A 20,086-nucleotide genomic window follows, 5' to 3' on the forward strand; every position below is an offset into this window, starting at 1 on the left:
TCCTGGAGCGCTCGCCCGCAGGATGCCGTCAGCGGCCCGGCGGAGCGGCTGCTGGATAGCGTGGTGCCAGGCAATCCTGCTCGGCGTGTCGGCGCTGGTTATCGTGGCCGAGCGGAGCGCACGTAAGTGGGCAGCTAGCTTGCCGGTGGCGTTCGCGCTCCCAAGTTAATGCTTTATCTAACAAAATAAAATAATAGCGAGACGACAGATTTCATTACACTGTGGATGTTTTAGCTACACTCTTGGAAATATGACCTCTATACTGTAGTACTGTCACGAAGCTTTATATTCATGTGGAAACACAATTTAATAGGTGAAGCTGTTATTACTAGTGTGAACAGAGTCGAGACTTTGTTTACCTCAGCTGGAAACTGGTGTGAACACCTGAAGGTGTCCCCCAACAGCTTCACCTATCATCCAAGGCTATTTACATCCTACCACTCACCACAAACAGCATTTATATTCTAAAACCCTTACCCCATATTAATTTCTAAAATTTTAGTCCATATTAAACAAAATTATCTCTCGTGCTGTTCTCATCACACTTGTTATCTGTCAGCTCAGTCTCCCTGAACAAGCGGATCAATGAGCCAAGGTCAGGATACCAGAAAGATGACTGGATCTGTACAAAGTGTGACTTTGTGTTCTGCAGGTATACCATTCCCTGAAGATAAAAATACTCAGCTACTGGTTGGACTCCACACTTCTGCCGATTTCTCATTTCTGAGCAGCATCAGTTTATGTAACAAATATTTGAAGTTTGCATCAAAGCTGGTAGACAGACAGCATGACTGCATTGTGGCGGATCTTTTTGCTCGTGGCATTCTGTGCATTTGGCAATATATCAGAACATATGCAATGCTTTAATACAGTTCACTTCAATTACTTTTATTTATGTAGTGCCAATTTGCAACACATGTCATCCCAAGACACGTTTCCAGGTATATGAAAATATATATCCAAATCAATCTAATACAAACCATCCACATATTCAAATCCAGTTCCATCCTGGTTATAAAACATTGCAGTTAAATTCAGTTTGTAATGCCAAATGGTAAATTTTTATTTTCTTTTGCAGAAATCCGTCCCACTGATAAAGCATGCTTTATGCATAATGACCTCTTGTTACCTCATTTCATTCTTGCACTCTGTAAGTTCCATTTGCACTTTAAATTCTTGCACAAACCTGCATTCTGCTCGTCTTTTTTTTTTTTGGCGTGCGTGCATCAGTGATCTACTGTATAGGATTCTACCTTTGGAACGAGGAGACGCAGTGGGCAGGCCTCACACTCGGCCTCTTCCTTCCTGGGACAGCAGTCCAGCTGCTCAGTGTGAAGTGGTACTATGATGACGGGGATGAAAGGCGGTGCTACCTCTCCGTCATACACGTGCTACACTTGGGCATCTTTAAAAGGTATGATCTGTACAACCACAGGATGTTGGGGTTTATTGCATGTGAGCACAGCCAGCATGTTCAGTGAGATATGACACTCCTGAAAGTGCAGACAGGGATTTTGACATCATTCTGTCATTGAGAAGGTTATCCCTGTTCAGGTGTTTGTCTCCCTCTGCTGGCAGGTTGTGGGACTGCATGAGGTCAGTGCTGCACATGCAGGGCTCGGTGGCTGAGCTGGGTGCGGCTGTCATGCAGCAGGCAGACGTTGCTGCCCTGTGGCTGCTGGAGGCGCTTGTCCTAACGCTGCCTCAGAGCTTGCTGCAGGCGTATGTGGTTGTGTCTACAGATGTGGGGATAATGTCACCAGGTCAGCTCATCTCTAAGTCAGTTATTAGCTCTCCTTTTAGGCATGACTTTATTGTCTGATGCTTTGCTTCTGTTTAATACTCAGTGGCATATTGCTGTGGACTATGCGTGCTGTCCATTTCCTGGGCCCTGGTGCTGTACAGCAGAGCCTGCTGCCTGATACGACCAGGCCACTTGGCCATGCCACCAGCAGCCCTGCTGTGCCAGCTGGTCTGGAGAGCAGGCATGTTGGGAGCCCGGGTGACCTGCCTCATGTTCTTCGCCAGGGTCTTCAACTGGTGGGTGTGCGGAGTAGCAGGTGAGCACAGAGAGGGAAGGTCCTCCGATACAATTTAGGCACAATCCAAAAACAAACTTCCGTAGTTTGCATTTGGGCTATAAATCTCTGATTTTGGTCCTTTTTGCCTTGATATCCAGGTTTTCACTGGCTCACAGCCTCCTTCTGGCTAGTATCACAGCAGCCCGACATTTGCACTGGTCACTGGTGCTGGCGTGCCTTTAACGGCGTTCTGGGGCTCATCCACGTCTTCCTCTTCCTCAACGTCAAAGACGGACCCTCGCGCTTTCGCATGGCCAGCTTCTATGCAGTAAGAAATGACTTGTTTTACAGAAAACTGTTTCATGCGCTGTGCACCGGTGTGCCCGTTCATCCCACACAGCGACCTACAAGGACACACACTTATATAAAGCAAGAAGTTTGCACCGTCATTCTCACCTCGGTGTCCTCAGCCTGAAGTGACGTAAAGCTGTGACTTTCTCCTCCTCCCTTAGTTCATGCTCGTAGAGAATGTGACTCTGCTGCTGGCCGCGTCCGACTTCCTGAGCGAAGCATCATGGGATAGCATGACCCTTCCCACCTCTGTGCTGTGCAGCTTTTTCCTTGGTGAGTAATTTTGTCCGCAGCGTCTGTACAGAGGCATAAACCAGTCCAATTCTGTTAGTAATAATAATGATAACAAAATGTATGGAATCAAAACTCTTAAAAACGACTATATGGCTGCAAAGGTAGAAAATTTATCATCTGATATGTCTGAAGCTGTTAAGATCATATGATACCAAATTTTCTTAAATACACAACAGTGAAGAGAGACTTTTTTGTTTCCTCGGGTTGTCTCTTTGATGAACACTTAACAGTCGAAGGTCCCACATCCATACTTACCTTCACCTTCCCTAATTCAACCTTGTCTTCCTCGTTTGTAAAAACACTGTATATGCACATATTTACAAAAACATGTTTTATAATAGTTCCCTATTTATATTTAAAATGTTCTCACTGAGGGCAAAATTGAACCAAAGTCAAATTTCTTGTTTGTGTGCACAAACTTAGCGTATGAAGCTGCTTCTGACTGAAGTGTTTGTCTGCAGCTTTTCACCGCAAATTGACTGACTTTTTCTGATAAACCTTTTTGAAAAACATCTAAATAAGTTGCAGTCGGATAAATTCATAGAAAAACAAATTCAAAAGATCCTCAATTACCATACAGTTATTAAATGTGGAGAAAATCTTGCACTTAGGCATTTTTATTTTTTAAATCACCACTAATAATTAATGGCCCATTTCTCTTTGACACTCTTCAAAATGAGAAAGACGAACACACTACCCAAGTAGGACAGGAGTGTGTCTGTGTTTACCTACTACCGCAAACTACAATCTAACAGAGGTGCCAATCAGTCGGAGGGCACAGGGAAGGAATACATACTAAACTTTGATATTTTCTCTCGTTTGCTTCCAAGGAGCCATCTCGCTGGTCCTGTACTACCGGTTCCTCCATCCCAAGTCCACAGAAATCTCCCAAGGTACAAACCGGCATCAGATGGGCAGCACATGCATAGAGCAAGGCGAGTCCTCCTTGTCTCTTGGCGACAAAAGTCTGCCAGCGTCTTCTGTCCAGAATCACGGCAGCTTCTCCCTGTCCGGCATGGCTGGCTCTCTGCTGGAGCACCCGGGAAACTGTCAAGGCCAGTCCAACAGCTCCTGCCCTTGCTTCCACCACCACTGGCTCCTCATCCGTCTGGCCCTGAAAACCGGCGATCTCTGTAAAATCAACAGGGCGTATGGAGCCGGTGGGCCTGCGGCCATATTGGACATGGAGGAGTACAACCAGGAGTTTAAAAGCAACGAGGGCATCACCTTTACCGCTGGAGGCAGCTGTGAAGGGGTGTCCACCTCCGAGTCCCAGGGTAAGGGCCTCGCTCCACTCTCAGACTGCAAAGACGAGTTCCAGAGCGTAAGCGAGCCCACGTCAACCGAGCGACCCGAGGGAGAGGACGACAGTCTGGAGATGGAAAGCCCCATGGAGTCACCCGCATCGGATTTTAAACGCAGCTCCCCGGAGGGCAAGTCTGTTTTTGGAGACAGCCCAGAGCCTTATTACTGCCCTACTGAATCAAGTTCCACCTTGTACTTCAGTGCTGATCCCCAGTCCCCCAGCAGCGCCAGCAACCCCCGTTTGGACCGGGACATCGGGGGTCTGGAACAGGGGGTCCGGCTCAGCTCCATCCCCAGTGATCCTGCCCTACACAGAGACGTGCGTGGACTCATGAGCCGCGTCGGGCCACGCTGCACCTCCACTCCTAAGCTGGACTGCGGGGTGTCGGATTCTCCCCCAAGCGTCCCACATCTCACAGGTCCAAGAAGGCAGCTCATACTGTCCCGCAGAGAGGAAGATAATACTTTCTAGCTGTCATGTGGCACAATCGGGGAAGAAGTTGAGAGCAGCAGCTGATCCAACGTTAATGGAGCACACCAGCTTTATCAGAGTCGTAGGGGTTAGAGCACTACATGCAGTAGGGAACCTAAAATAACATCTAGTTTTCTCTTAACATTAACCATTCTAAAAAATGCATTGCTTCTAAATGTTGGAAACACAGAAACTATCAACGTTTTTTTTTTTTTTAAAGGAAAATCTGACATTCAAGTGACAGTAATGATGTATGATCACGCCACCAGCCCTGGTATCAGTTCATATTTGTGCTATACTACAGCTACACTTTGGAATTATACTGTGCAAAAAAAAAAAAAAAATTGCTTCCCCTTGACTGTGATTACTTAAAATGAAAGCAAAAGTATGCATAGCCCTTGAAATGTTTAGATTTTGGACGTTTACAACCACAAACTCCTTTTATTGGGATTTTATGTGCATGTGCAGATTTGTGAACTTATTATTAATTTACTAGTTTTTGACAGCTAAAAATCAGGAATGTGTGATTTGCTTTTATCCAGTGATAGTCTCAACAACTCTGACCAGGTTCCCTGCTTTTGCTGAAGACAAACATCTCCACAGTATGATGCTGGCGCCACTGTGTTTCACAGTGACCACGATGTTTTCAGGCTGAATGCAGGGGTAATCTGCTGCAGGATACGGGCAAAAAATTTTATTTAGTTGTCATTTGAACCTCTTACACATATTTGCAGTGTCACACACATAACATGAGGTAAACTCCAAACAAAACAACCAGTTGTCTCTGCAAGAATAGTTTGAACTCTCCTTAACAATTAGTTTTGAGAACCTGTCCTCAACATGGTCTCAGGTGTTTTGATCAGTAGTATTCCCTAACAAATCCCTTCAGAGAACAGCTGCACCTATACTCACATGACATTTTATGCAGATTGACTGTATTTACGGATTAGGCAACTTCTAGATTCAATTAGTTCCATTAGATTTAGTGGTATGGGGTTATGATAACAAATGCACAGCAGACATTTTTTCATTTTTATTTCCCAAAAAAAAAAATATGTTGGTCTGTCACATAAAATTCCAATGAGCTGCATTGAAATTTGTGGTTGCAGGATGACACAATGTGAAGAGATTCAAGGGGTGTGAGTATTTATTCAAAGCACGGTACGTGCTAGTTTGGTTTAAAACATTTTATCATAGGCAGCGACTCTGCTCTGAAACAACAGCGAATTTCAGTAAGTCATACTGAAACATTCATATCACTGCAGCTGTTTGATGACGGAGTGCATAGTTCTAGCAGTGAGTGGAGCATCTGACCTCTGAACCTATCTCAATGTAAGCCATAGCTATTATGGCTTCTTAAAAGCACAACTATTTTCAGTATAATCTGTTTCTGCTGCAATGCTGTTATTTTTATTTTTTTTCCTTTTACGTAAAAAATAAGACTTCACTACCGGTACATACACGTGATGTTAATAAGCTCTGTTTTTCATGTGGTGTTAATTGCCATTGTGTTGAGCAGAAAACTGTGATGTTTTTTTTATCTTTTTTTTTTCTGTTACATGTTGACCATGTAATTGTTAAATAACTTATTGAACTAACATTATGTTGTAAAACAACAATAACGTCTCAGGCACAAATTCATCTACTGTGAGACAAAATGAATCATGTGCTTATGAGACATTTATGGTGACTTTTTTTTATTTATTTGCTCTTGATTGCTCTTTTCAGGTGACAAACTTTTATTAGAAGCACTGTTGTGAGACAGGAAAGCAGTGTAACAATGCCTGTGTGGCATTTTGAGATATAACGTCTGAGGCCACTGGTGGCTTGAAATAAGCAATAAACAGCCTACATGTTTGACTGAGTTGACTTATTATTTCTTTAATATTTTTAAAGATAGTTCTTAGGAAATTATTGAAATAATCTCAGACTTGTATGTTATTCCTGCAGTAATAGAAAAGTTATTTAAAACTGATGGTGGGTGGAGCTAAATACAAGAGACTTCTGGAAAAAAAAACAGATTTAGGCTGAAACATTTGACACACACTACTTCTGAAAAATATATGTAAATAGTATCGTTCCTATGTTTCAAGGTTGTCCGCGACTTAGTGTCGCTCTTTTCATAAAATCACAAGTGTAAAAAGCTAAAGGAACATGAATAAGACACTTTTTGCACGTCTCCTATTGTTTTTTTCACAACTGACTGTTGGCTTTGAAGTAATTAAAAAATAAAGCGGAAAATACTAATCACTCTTATTGTTGTACTTAATACAACGGTTGTCTTTATTCGTCGTTTTTGTAACCTTTAGCCAAATCTTTTTAATTTCTCGGGTGTAAAAAACAATACAGGTTGTTAAAACAGCCTCAGTTTTGAGACTTGTGTCTAATTATCTTTTTTTTCAGTAGGCTGAGACCTGAACGGCTTTAAAGGTATTTATGACACTCGCCCTTTAAGATGAGGCGCATGCGCAAACCGCCGCCAAAGTTAACTCCTGAACTTCGCAGAGCCGAAAAATTTTTCTGATTTATAAAATCAGTGAGCTGACATGGCATTTCGCCGGAGAAACAAGAGCTACCCCTTCTTCAGCCAGGAGTTTCTCATCCAGAACCATGCCGACATCGTGTTCAGCCTGGTAATTTTCATTCTGATCGGACTGATGTTTGAGGTGAGATGAACTCTGATTCTTTCTTTTCTTCCCTCGTCTCTGTTTGTCTCTCAGCTGTTTTAAGAATGCAAGTCTGTCTGTGCGTTGCTGCACTGATGTGTGAGCTGAAAAGCTCTGTTTCTATCGATTATGTGCAGAGTGCATCAGAGGTTCGTTCACACCGACCGATAAGAACGAGAATATCACCTTCTTTCATGTACTTTTTTTCCCCAACAACTTGTGTTGCCAGTAAGTGCTGCTTTTCTAGTCGAAGACATACACGAATTAAAACAGCTTTATATAAGTGTTGAACAGAACTGCAAGACATATTACGGGGATCTGATTTTCAAAGTGAAATATTACATATTTGCTTTTAGTGTTAAGTATCTTCAATAGGGCTCTTGGATTTCTTTCGCATAAACAAAATGATTCCGTAATTACCTGCTTTGCTTCCTGTCAAGATGAATATATTTTCTTATATTTAACGTATGCTTCATTCCAGTAAACATTGTGTTGTAACAAACTTTATGAACTGTAGCAAAAATCCAACAAATTATACAGAAAATTAGGTTGTTCCTATTTTCAAAATAAAAGCACGGCACTCGCTGTATTGTAATTAATACCGCTCCTGTTTATTTTGAAAGGCAGTAACGGAAGTTACTTTGTTTTCAGCCGCGCTCTTTATCTGTTAAGTTAACTGCCACGTCTCACTCTGATCCGCTGCTTGTGGCCACTCTGGCTTTAGCAGCTCCAAAGACCGCTTTGACCAGCCGCTATTTCGGCAAGGACATTCAGCTATAGATGGTTCATGGTGGAGCTGTTTCTCCTAGCACCCTGCTAAAGCCATCATGTCCCCACCTCCGGGTATTTAAAGTTTCTGTCCGGATCTCTGGTTGTGATCACACATCTGGTCGAGATGAGAATGACTTGAAGGGGGATTTCCTTTTTTTCTGGTTTCAGAAGAAAAAGGGAACTGTGCATTTCATATGAACTAGATTTTTCAGATCTTGTTCTCATAGGTTAAATGCCCTCAGCAAACAGAACAAAAGCAGTGAGTTGTTGTGATGGTCAATCCGATGGCAGAGCACCAAGTCTTTCTCAACAGTCCTGTATGCTTTGGCAGTTTGGACTGCTTAAAACAGAAGCAAGCAAATACTGTCCTTTAAGAGGCTAGGTTTTGGACTTTTGACCACTTCACAATGAATGTTATCTCAAGGCACCTGACTAGGAAACATGTGTAGCCTAATTTGTCCAAATTCCAATCCACTCTTTTCATTCTTTGACTCCCAGTCATACAGTCAGATTCTGACCTGTGATTGTGAAAGGGGGATACTTTGTTAAAATGAAACCATATCAGAAAACATAGGAAAGAAGATGCTCGGAGATCTAAACTGAACTTTTTGGCCTCCAGTCGAAACACCGTGAGTGGCAGAAACCTAACACTGTACATGGGTTAAGACCCACCATCTCAATTGTAAAACATGATGGCAGCACCATGGTGTTTGAATGGTTTACATTGGTGGAGAACAGTTGTGCCAATCACAGTTGGGTCCAAATTCAGTTCATATTAGTCTGAATAATTCCAATACAGCTCAGTATTACAAACAGATTCAGATCGTATTACTCCAGTTGTCTATAATTGTTTTAATGAAAGCATTAAGATGTTCTGTTTGCAGTTCACCACAGGCCATGTCAATGGAACAATCCAGACATGTCTACAAAGGTGATGTAATTGGATAATATTAAAATAGAACCTTCTGGCTTGTATACATATTACAGTATTTTTACCACCATAGTGGAAGCATGGTGGAAATTCTATGGAAATACTATGGAAATTCCTCATACAAAAAATCCTCAGGTATCTGGTCTTACTTCTGATTACGTCTTTAACAAGCATATTATCCGTAGGAATTCAGTTCATTTTACGCCTTTCTCTTCCTCCTGTTGATACTGTCTTGATCTAATCTCATAACAACACTTTGAAGACCAGTTTGTTGAAGCTGCTTTACTCAGATCACTTACTTGTTTTTGTCCTTTGTTTTTCAGGCAACAGCAAAGACAGCCATACTCTTTATTCAGCCCCAGTACAACATCACCACATTATCACTAGGTAAGAGGTGACGAAATTATATTTAAGACCATAAACACATTTCTTTCTAACTTCTCCAGGATGTTTTAACAAAATGTGTTTTGTGTTTCTTCCCTCCTTTGTGTGCTTAGAGGGAGAGGTGACTACATATCATTATGGATGGAAGGACTGTGCCACCATCCTCTTCTATTTCTTCATCGCTATCATCCTCCATGCTGTAGTTCAGGAGTATCTTCTGGATGTAAGCACCTAAACTGCCAAGCAAAATGCATTTGTAAATCACAACATTATATAGTGTCCTTATCTTTGTTGCAAGATTCAACAAAAACCTCACTGTATTGTAATCTATGTACATAACTATACTATGTTAATACATACAGGAAAAAATATTTTCTTCCATTACTGATATAAAATTGCAAATGTTTGCCTTCATATTATAAGATTTCTCCAGGTTTGCTAAATTAAATCATTTCTTATATACAAAGTTTTGTATTTAAAAATGTTCTGATGACCTCACTGCCTTTAACAGGTATTCATAGAAGGTTTTCATAGTATTTGATTAGGAGTTTATGTGACAGGCCAACACAATATGCATAATTCAGAGGAGCAGGTAAAAGAATAACCAGAAATTAAATTGAATTTTTTTGGGCTCCATACAAATTGGTAAAAGTAATGTGATTATGACAGTGTGAAAGATTATACTTTAAGTCTATCCAAAGGTCAGAAAGTAAACTTTTTCACTTGGCTGGATTTGCACACGTAATGATGAGTCATTACAAACATTTTCAAGCTTATTCTAAACACAGAAAAAGACTGCTTGTGTATAGTAAAGTCACATAATATTTGATCTGTCTTAAAATACAGCCAGTCACTAAGGACAAATGAATTTTATTTTCGCACCCTCCATCAGCTTTTTGTTTGCCTTGAAAGGAATACACCGTTAGAGGAGTGTTTGTCAGCAGCAGCCATAAATGGTATCTCCTGTCTCTTCTTGCCCTACTTTTTCTTTTTTCTTTTTTTTTTTTTTGTATCGATGACACTTCCTTGTGGCCACAGTGACAGTGACGCTCATTATGACAGGATCCAGTGTCACTCACATGATATGTTGTTTTGTTCCTGCCACAGAAAGTGAACCGCCGCCTTCACCTGTCCAAGAGCAAAAACACCAAGTTTAATGAGTCAGGTCAGCTGGGTGTGTTCCATTTAGTGTCGAGTGTGTGGAGTTTCTACATCCTCATTACAGTGAGTAAAGATTTTACTGGTACAACTTCTTATTTATTGATACTCCACCTAACTTTGACATGTAGAAATAAGGCAGTTAGAGGGTTTTATTTGTTCTTTATGATCTTTTCTAAATAGGAAGGATATCTTCTGCACCCCAGCAGCCTTTGGGAGAACTACCCCCATTCGCACCTCAGGTAGATATTTACAAGGTTTACTCTTTTACAAATAAATACAGAGCTGCTTGTTCTTATGGTGGTACACTGGAATTTTAACCAGAAGTCATAAAAAATAAGAATTTACATGTAACTGAGTAAAGTTCTGCTGAAAAATATGGTTTTAGATCATTTTCATTCATACTGGGTCACCTGTGTAATGTCTGAGATGTACTGACAAAATTGGATCCTGACTAGAATCGACAAGTTTTCTTTTTTGTTTTGTTTTTTTATGACGAGACATGACCTGGTTGGAAGTCAAGAAGGAGTGTAATTTAAATTATCCATGTACTCCATTTAGTTTGAACTGCTTTGGCATGGGTCATCAGAAGGTCGCCACATTTGCAGGCAAATTTTTTAAAGGAAATTTTTGCTGGCAAATTTAAAGTGAAAAAAAAAATTGTTGAAAAGGAGTTGTATGTTATTTGTAGAAAAATGGCCTCAGTGCATAATGCTTCCAGAAAATCAGCATATTAAATAATTTTCTTCTCTGCAAAAATAAATTAAACTGATCTTTTTAAACTGCAGATCATTCATTCATTTTTTTTACAGCTTAGCAATTAAATATTTTGCGGTACTTTTCAATGATGTAGAAACTGGCAAGTACATGACCTGCTGTAAACAGTTTTTTTCTGAAAACATAAATAAGACATGAAAAGGTATTTTGTATGAGTGCAAATTAAACATGAGGGTTTAGGCGTCTTTCATAGTGTTGGAAACCCCTTTTTTATGCTTGAACAATTCAGAGTTCAGTCTTTTAATTGCATGACACATAAAAACCTCATTCCCCTCTGAAAAGTTCTACTTCAAAGAAAACGCTGCCAATGACCCAAAGAACATCTTCAGAACAGACCTTCAAAACTATTTGTTAAAACAGCAACCCTCCTTGAAACAAAATAAAAACAAAGCCGAAGTAGCCGACACCAGCAGTGCTGCATGTTTCTGATCAGATAAGAATCATCTGTGTTCATTTATGCACACACAACTGCAGCATGTTTGCTGCTGTTTTTGCTTCTGTTTAATTCTCCCACTGTTCTCCGTGTTTGCATTCAAGGTTTCAGGTGAAGTTTTTCTACCTCACTCAGCTGGCCTACTGGCTCCACGCTCTGCCGGAACTCTACTTCCAGAAAGTACGCAAGGTCAGTGGAGGAGGCCCAGGGAGCAGGTGGAGCTCTGGAGTGGGACTAGATAAGCTTGGTTTAGAACTCCTTCCATGGACTTCTTGTATAATTTCCCTGCAGATGTGCTAAACAGAATGAGGGGCAATCTCATGGAAGATTTGAGAATCGGGCGTGTTTCTAAAAATAACTGCTTTCTGTTTCAGGAGGAGATTCCACGTCAGCTGCAGTACATCTGCCTTTATCTGCTGCACATCTCTGTAGCTTATTTGTTAAAGTAAGTGTCTGTGAGTAGGGCTGATTGCTAATGTGATAGTGAAGTGTGGAAGGTTTGTGAAGAAGTTTGCATTAGCAAAGAGCAAAGTGCTAAGATAACCCAGCTCAGTTTGTTTGTGGTTTTGCTTGTATGTCCTCGAGTTGATCTTTTTCTCTTCTGTAGTTTGAGCCGTGTGGGTCTGGTGCTCCTTTTTCTCCAGTACGTGTCAGAACTGGGCTTCCACATTGCTAGACTCCTGTACTTCACTGATGAGAATCATCAGAAAATGTAAGGGGTTTCTTACCTAAATAGGTTCCAAGTCATTCAGCTGTAAAAGGTTAATTTGCATCAATGCAGCTCCATGCAGGGTGAATCTGAAAAATGCCACGTTGCTGTGTTGGTTCAGGTTTGATCTGTGGGCGGTGAGCTTCGTGTTTACACGGATGGCCACTCTGACCCTGATGTTCCTCGCTGTGGGCTTTGGTTTGGCCCGCTGTGAGAATCAGGGGCTGGACATAGAGATGGGGAACTTCAACACTGTTCTGATAAGGTGAGCCCTGGTTTAGGCTTTTTTGACTAATAGAAAAAAATGAATGATCTCAATAAACATTGTATATCTTTAACACGAAACGGGTGCCTGGGACAAGACTGGCTGAAAAATGTATAATGTGATGTTTGGATCAGACCATCTAGAAACTACAATCTAAGGATTAGAATATCTCTTAAATTGGAAGAGGTTATAAGTGTATGAAGCAATCGCATCTAATTGTGAAAGTGGACAAAAGTACTGAGCGTCTTTTTTTTTTTTCTTTAGAGATGTGGGTAAAAGACAAGTTCATTAACTGATTAAAAAAAAACAACTTTTTTTGTTTTTAGCCTTCTCTAGTTAAACATTCCCTCTTTATTAGTCAGTTTTATCATTTGATAAAAACCTGCCACTCTACAGCCAACTCTTACAGCGCTATAAGACAGCTTTGAAAAAGAATTGTCCCGATTTACTTGCCAAACTGAAAAAAAAAATTGCTCACTTTTAAGTTCACCCTGCCACTATCGTTATTTTTTCTTTTTTCCAAAAATGTATCGGCTTTTCTGAACATGTGAACCTGAGCTGTGTTTTGTTTTGAAAGGTTCCCCTTTGATCCTCAATAAAATATGAAGATTTGTTCAATTTAAAAAGAAAATTGAAAATAAGATACAAAAATGCTTGGTTCCCCTCTCTAATAACAGTGATTGCTTTGAAAACTGAATGAGAATGAGGCTTGTTGGATTCATACCATCTAAACTAATATATATTGTCTATATATTAGTGTACTGAGATGCTAGCATCAGGTTAACTTACTGCCTTGTTAATTTTTGTTTTTTTGAGTATTTATGACAACCGGCCAGCTAGTTCGAATCTGTTTCTACATCGCAATTTTCAATCCAGACTCCCAGCACGAACAGGTCTTTTGGCCAATATTACCAGGACTGCTTTAAAAAAAAAAGAAGAAGAAGAAAGAATGTCAGTTAATGGCAGCAGCACTAATTTTCTCTCATTTGGTCTTGCTCAGGATGACTGTTCTACTGGTGGTGTGTTTGACTCAATCTTGGCTCCTCTGGAAGTTTATCCGCTTCCAGCTGAGGCGCTGGCGGGAGTTCAGACACGAACAAGCTGTCCGCAAGAAGGCTACCGCAAAACAACCCATGCGGCAATTAAAGAGGGACACATGTGAGCTCCTGAGATAATATTTTATTCTTCATTCAACTTGTCTCGCTCTAACTTTTATGACGCATCAGAGAATATTTTAACTTTTCTCCTCTGTCTCCCTGCTAGTTGGTTATCATGAGAACGGAGTGCTTAAAGCTGAGAATGGAGTCTCACCGCGGACAAAGAAGCTCAAATCCCCTTGAGGTGGCAAACTTCCTGGCCTCCACGGTGACTTCATCCCTAATTAAGGTTTCTCATCAGCACAGCAGTGAAGCTGAGGGGGAGAGCTGCCGCTGGTCACATGGTTTTGGCTGAGAATGTCCTGTGATGATGATACAAGGACTCAGTTACTACAGACTTTTGGCTTGAATGCTGGAATATGAAAATCCAAGGACATCCTTTGAGCCCAACAGACATTTATTCCTCTCATTGTTTCAGTATTGGTTTTCTTTTTGGTGTTTTTGTACATCTCCACAGCCTGCGATCCGACACTAAGGCACACCGTTAGTGATTCATAAACGGCAACAAATAAAAAAAGAAAGTAAAGTGAGTATTGTGTGCTGCACATGTTATCTTTGTGTCCATGTTGAATGTGTTTTTGCATACTCTCAAACATAAGTACTGTACTGCAGCTCATACTAGTGAGCCGGCTTGGCTTGTTTTCTTTTCTGCTCCGCCGGGGCAGAAAAGCGTTGCTGATGAAACGATATGAACTAACCAGCAAAAAAAAAGAAAAAAAGTATATATCATGCATTTCTCACTGGTCACTTAATAGATTTGTATCAAGTATATATTGTGGATGTTACCGCATGCCATTTCATGTCCTTTTTATTCCCTCTGTTTTGTTTATCAATTACTTTATTAAAAAATACATTGGTCTGAAACAGATGGGTTTTGTTTTATTATTATTAGTGTTTTTAAATGTTTCCCTGACTTCTTTTTCAGTTTTTCTCTTGGACTACAAAATATTTATCAAACCCTGTCAGCATGAAGCCTGAGATTTCAGTAATTATTTGAAATGACACCGCGCTGGTATGTTTCCAGCTGAGAGTTCTTTTGTGTTTCAGTGAAGGACTTTAGAGTAATCACAGTACTACAGTTGCATTTTATTTGCATAATATTTTATTCATTGCCCTTGGGGAAAAAAAATAATCCAGAATTTCCTTCAGGTCATGGAGCTGATTATTTTTCTTCACCTGGTAAAATAAGGAGAAGCATTAGGTCTTTTGTTTGAACTAATGTGGAGAGAGCGACATCTACTGTATGTAAGGAGGACATAACAAGCAGACAGATGTAGAATCTGAAGTCAATTTAAAAGGCTACAGGAAAAATAGGCAGATTTAATGGTTACCTTTTTGCTTCACTTGGCATGCCGCTCGCCTTTTCCACTCCTAACGTTTGTTTCAGTGACTCCAGAGTCTGAGAAGGGACCTGATCTGAGTTGGACTCCAAGTATTTAAGCACGTAGAGGTCTGCGTTGGTCAGAATGAAGCGGTGGCCAAAAACTGGTAAACAGTAAGCTCTGTATTAATGTCTTGTAACTGACTTACTGGACAGAGCTCAAGATCCATGCATGATATCTTTATAGCAAGTTGTAGCAAGACTTGTAAGATCTGCAAGACTTCATAACAATCTTTCAGGACTGAAATTAGGATTACCCTCCACAGTGGCTCCAATAACAAAGTCTGCAGGTGTGTAGAACACAGGATTATCCATAGTGGAGCCTGGCTTGGGAACTTGGGACTTTTCCAGAAACTTCCCAGTAATAATGCCAGAGTTGCGCCTTGGCGTTTCATAAATACTGATCATGTCGGTATCCAGGTGGTAGGACAGTATAAAACGCCGGTCTCTATCTTCAGGGTATGGGGAATCCTGAGGGACAGTGAAGGAAAACTTAAGTCTGGAGGGATTGAAGCATTAAGTGTCTCCTGAATGTACCATAGCAAGTAGTTTACTATTTGATTTACAGTGCCAGTCAGAATATTACATAGGAGCATTTTGAACATTAATCTCATAACTGGTTGAGGTTTTAACTGTGCCTTTCTGCCATCCTTTTTCCAGGTTAAAATAATTGTATGGCAAACAGCTTCAATGAAACAAAATTGCGTATTTAATTAAGCTGACTACAAACTTTCTCTAATCCACAAAGGGTTAAAATTCCAGAAATTAATGATAGCCTACTTAAAATCAGTTTTACACCATTGTCTTGTTGAAACTCTCATTTGTGTTAAAGTTCCACGCCATGAATGTGAAAACGGCTACAAAATATGAGTAGAGTTTCTTCAACTTGCTAAAGCAAATTTAGAAAAATATTAGTGAAGGTTTGAGGCTTTCTATTATTTCAAACCTGTAAATATTCCACTCTGGTAGACAAAAAATCACATTGTTCATTAAAAGCCTGAAATTAATGGGACAATAAAGTGAATGACAAGTGAATGTAAAACTCTGAGCAGCACTGTATGTTTAGTTGATACTACTGCCGCAGAGTTTATTATTCATCAGTGGTATCTCACCAGCTTGGCAGTGTAGCGAAGCATTTTGTTGCAGTTTACTAATCTCTTCATTATATTATGTTTGGGAGGCTCAGGAATTAAAGAATAACAATTTTGGAGAGAGTCTTCAAGAGAGCCAAATCCGTTGTAGGGTGGGATCACCTGTGTCTTTGGAAAAAACAAACACACTTTAACATTAGATAATCTAAAAGGCGTATAATCCATGATGAGGAACAGAATGCAGATTTTATGTTTTTTTTTCTTTTTTTTCTGCAAATCAGCAAAGCCATACCTTCTTTGATGTATCTTCCATCTTTGGTATCTCTACAGCTTTCATATCCATGTCTGGGTAATTCTTCTGGTAATATTCTCTAGTGAAGCCGTCGCAGTCGTACAGAAAGAAGTTATGGCTCAGGAGCTTCACCTTTTGACCCAGCTGGAAGTCTTTGGGGGAATAGTACTCCTCCACAAGGTCGTTGGAGATCTCCATCACAATGCTAGGGAAGGTCTCTTAAAGGAGTGGAATTTAATCATGTATCTTCATTTTATGTAGTAATATGTTGTTTGAGCATTTTTTTAAAATTAAGTATGAAAATATTTCAACATAAAATGAAGAATTATTTACATATATCAATAGCTACATAGTTGCTTTCACATCTTAAAGCATCCTACCTTCTTTGACTTTCTTAGGTATCTTTTGTCGGCTCATGAAAAGAGGGAAAGGATCGCGGCCACTGTTGCGTTGGTGAACCTCTCTTACATCCACAGTGTCGTCTACCAGGTAATAGTGAATGATGACAGGCCAGGTATGACTCTGATAAGCATCACATTCGACCCACTGACCATAGTATCGGAGCACCTGACCATGAATCAAAACAGGGAGTTAATGTACAATAAATTAATTAAACCGTTAATTAAGATCATATTAATGCCTTCTAAAAAAATTAACTAGTTGCACTCCAAATTCATGCTTGCCATTCAAAGATGGAGAACTCTATCACTATTCGGGATTTTGATTTCAAGAATACCGCTTTGAAAGACAGAAGTGTTTTATAGACTGATTTCTACAATTATTGATGAAAAATGGAAAAGAGAAGTGTATTTTAAACTATTTAACTTTTTTTGTCTTTCTAAAAATTATTGCATGTGCTCTTTTGGAGCTTATCATGCAACTAGTGGCCGATTTTATTTGGCACCCTCTCCAGGTGAACAAATGTAAATCCCCTTTTGGCCTTCAGAATTGCCTTATTTCTTTGTGGCATATTGTCACCAAGTTATTAGAAATATTTCTCAGAGGTATTGGTCCACACTGACACCATACAGTTACTGATTTGTCCAGTCTCCTGCTCTGGTGCATCACTGTCTTACTGCAAGTCTTCCTAAGAAGATAGATAGTGTGCTCATAAAGGGATGGACATGGACAGCAAAAGTACCAATTTAAGCTTTGGTATTGAGATGAAGGTCAATTAATACCAAGGCACCCAAAAGTTTCACAAACATGCTGTAGATTGAACAGAGGATTATCAAACCAAGCAAAAAGTTCTGCTATTGTCCTCTTTTGGTGAACTTGTGTGAAGTATAGCGACAGCTTGCTGTTCTTAGTTGACAGGCATGGCACCCGGTGTGTTCTTCTTCTGTAGCATATCTTAGTTGTAACAAATGGTTATTTGTGCTGTTCCCTTTCTGTCTTCTTGAACTAATCTGCCCATCTGCTCGGAATTTACCTTGGAGTCCATATGAAGAAAGCGGTATAATTTCTCAAACTTGGCAGGGCTGGTGTTGACATGTTCTAGGACTGGTTTGATACTACGGCGTTTGCTGTATGGATCTTCTGGTATTTTTTCTGGCTCCTTCAAAATGATGCCCTCACTTCCCATGAATTCCTGTTCAGAGGATGTGAGATATAGACAAAGAGTGTGTCTGTTTCCAAAAGTAGACCTATAAATGCCACTACATCTTGTTGTGTGAGGTAGGCAGAGGTGGTAATTACTGTACCTTAGTGAACAAATCACAGTCTGTGATGCGGTACTTGGACCCATAGACCTCCAGGTCCATAGCAAGGTTGAGATCTTTCCAGTTGTAATAATTCCCATACTCATTTTTTGGCAAACGCTGACGTTTGATACGCTTGCCTTGTGGTATCCCAGAGTTCTCCACTGATGGCTCGATGATGCACATGCTGTCATCCTCAAGGTAATAGTAAATGGTCACGGGGCGAACACGGTAATTTTCTGCAGGGGAGTGCAAGATTTCCTCCATGAAGTAGCCGTAGAAGCGAAGAACCTAAAACATGGTATGCAAGTAAAAGGCATTAAAAACAAAAAAGTACACCCTAACCTATATTGATATTTTTCTTCGTGATCTCAGACCTTCTTGTCAAGTGCCACATGAGCTGGAATGAATTCTTCATATTGCGGCTTATCATATACAGTATATGGCTCCTCAAAACATAGTTTATCAATATCGTGGTGAGTTAATGGCTCTGATGCTAGAACCTCCTTCCCAATGACCACAGAGGGACGATGAGACAGAAAAAAGCCGTTCTTATAGCCGAGTGTCTGGGACCGATGGAAGGCTGTCTTCTGCACACACAGACCACTGAGAAGTCAATGACAAAGGCCTAGCCAAATCACAGTATAAATCTGGACTTACCAACACTAAGCATGTGCATGAATACAATTAGAAGTGTGAGCAATGGCATAAAAAAATGTATCTGCAGGAACAAACATTCATATGCACAGAAAAATAAGAATTTAAAGATTACAAACAACTAAATATGTAACAATAACCCCACCGCAAGGGGAAAAAAATTAATAAATTGGATGCTGACAATCTTTTCATTCAATCAGATGCAATGACAAAAACCCAGAACCTGATCCGACAGTCTCTTTTGAAAGGAACATCTGGGTGTTTTTTTTTTTTTTAATTTGTCATAAAATTGCTTCTTCTGACCTTGGGATGAATTTGATGGCAGTGAAGATCAAAAGATTTAATTTCACATTGGGGTGAAAAATATATATATAAAAAAAATATTTATCCTCATTTCTTAGGCTTTATGCTATTCTTTAATTTAAGCCCTAAAAAAGGAGTAAAGTGGTGGTTCTTGACTTTTTTTTTCTTTTTTTAATCTTCATGTAAGATTTATGGCTCTAAACAAGTTTTATTTACTCAGACTGAGAGTAAAAAAGTAAAAAAGGCTTTTTGGATTGTAAAGGTTAAATATACTTGTTTTATATTCACCTATTCCTGAGAATGTCTTGAATATGCTGTGTGGACACCCTTACTGAAAACTGTGTCGCTGCAGCTAGAAATTCTCACATACTCGAATGTTAAGAGGAAAATGCTTTAGCTCTTAAATTCGTTTGTTTTTCGGACCTTTAAGTTAAACGAGCCCCGACTTGCTGTTTAAAGGAATGCGGTAGCTGCATTTTCATTACCGGGGGACACAGAGTTATTTCATCAATGAAATAGAACATCTTAAACAAGACCTTAAATCCTTAAAATTTTTTAAATAATATTAAATAATAATAATAAAAAAGTTATGTTTAACAACTTACCGCCAGATCCCGAAAGGTGTATCCAGGTATAAATGGTAATCCGTTATTCCACTCGGTGGACATTTTCTGTATCGACTTTCTTCTGAAATTTTCTTCACTCTAAAAGCCTGGTAATTCCCTGTTTTAGGAAATTTAAACGATTTCGTTTACGCTAGAAGTTGCACAACACTTCCACTGTTTAGTTTATGGTATCCATGGAAACCGTAAACCGAAAACAATTTTAAATCAAAATGCGGAACTTTTTTTGAGCCCCTCCGAAAATGACACAAGATAGACATTAATGCTAATGAATCAATACGGATTCCAAAACTGTTATTTCTTATCACAACAGCCTAAAGTTTGTTTCAGTATAACACAAGTTGC

The 20,086-nt window shown here is 39.8% G+C and overlaps 3 protein-coding genes across 6 annotated transcripts; 2 read left to right on the plus strand and 1 right to left on the minus strand.

Annotated features, from left to right (window-relative positions):
• On the plus strand, positions 1 to 6,417 carry xkr5a (XK related 5a). Of its 2 annotated transcripts, none has more exons than XM_044107356.1 (7): positions 1 to 652; positions 1,231 to 1,414; positions 1,579 to 1,763; positions 1,848 to 2,060; positions 2,180 to 2,349; positions 2,534 to 2,645; positions 3,497 to 6,417. In XM_044107356.1, exons 1-7 carry the CDS (start codon positions 586 to 588, stop codon positions 4,441 to 4,443), a joined length of 1,878 nt encoding a protein of 625 aa, XP_043963291.1. In that variant the 5' UTR covers positions 1 to 585; the 3' UTR covers positions 4,444 to 6,417. The 2 variants fall into 2 exon arrangements, with proteins under 2 accessions (XP_043963291.1, XP_043963292.1); XM_044107357.1 differs by having other exon boundaries at positions 14 to 122; positions 653 to 1,414.
• A 478-nt stretch (positions 6,418 to 6,895) lies between these two features.
• On the plus strand, positions 6,896 to 14,558 carry tram2 (translocation associated membrane protein 2). Of its 3 annotated transcripts, none has more exons than XM_044107358.1 (11): positions 6,896 to 7,109; positions 9,135 to 9,198; positions 9,309 to 9,418; positions 10,303 to 10,419; positions 10,537 to 10,595; positions 11,668 to 11,752; positions 11,938 to 12,008; positions 12,171 to 12,275; positions 12,394 to 12,537; positions 13,538 to 13,695; positions 13,801 to 14,558. In XM_044107358.1, exons 1-11 carry the CDS (start codon positions 6,990 to 6,992, stop codon positions 13,875 to 13,877), a joined length of 1,110 nt encoding a protein of 369 aa, XP_043963293.1. In that variant the 5' UTR covers positions 6,896 to 6,989; the 3' UTR covers positions 13,878 to 14,558. The 3 variants fall into 3 exon arrangements, with proteins under 3 accessions (XP_043963293.1, XP_043963294.1, XP_043963295.1); XM_044107359.1 differs by lacking the exon at positions 6,896 to 7,109 and adding an exon at positions 7,190 to 7,258; XM_044107360.1 differs by lacking the exon at positions 6,896 to 7,109 and adding an exon at positions 7,780 to 7,952.
• A 279-nt stretch (positions 14,559 to 14,837) lies between these two features.
• Positions 14,838 to 19,929, minus strand: efhc1 (EF-hand domain (C-terminal) containing 1). Its single transcript, XM_044107361.1, has 10 exons — positions 19,724 to 19,929; positions 18,536 to 18,748; positions 18,162 to 18,449; positions 17,891 to 18,049; positions 16,839 to 17,025; positions 16,459 to 16,676; positions 16,188 to 16,334; positions 15,333 to 15,546; positions 15,026 to 15,179; positions 14,838 to 14,870 (listed from the first exon to the last, which is right to left on the minus strand). Exons 1-10 carry the CDS (start codon positions 19,784 to 19,786, stop codon positions 14,867 to 14,869), a joined length of 1,647 nt encoding a protein of 548 aa, XP_043963296.1. The 5' UTR covers positions 19,787 to 19,929; the 3' UTR covers positions 14,838 to 14,866.
• Positions 19,930 to 20,086: the final 157 nt, after the last annotated feature.

This window comes from Gambusia affinis, linkage group LG22, assembly GCF_019740435.1.
Source record: "Gambusia affinis linkage group LG22, SWU_Gaff_1.0, whole genome shotgun sequence".
NCBI lineage: Eukaryota > Metazoa > Chordata > Actinopteri > Cyprinodontiformes > Poeciliidae > Gambusia > Gambusia affinis.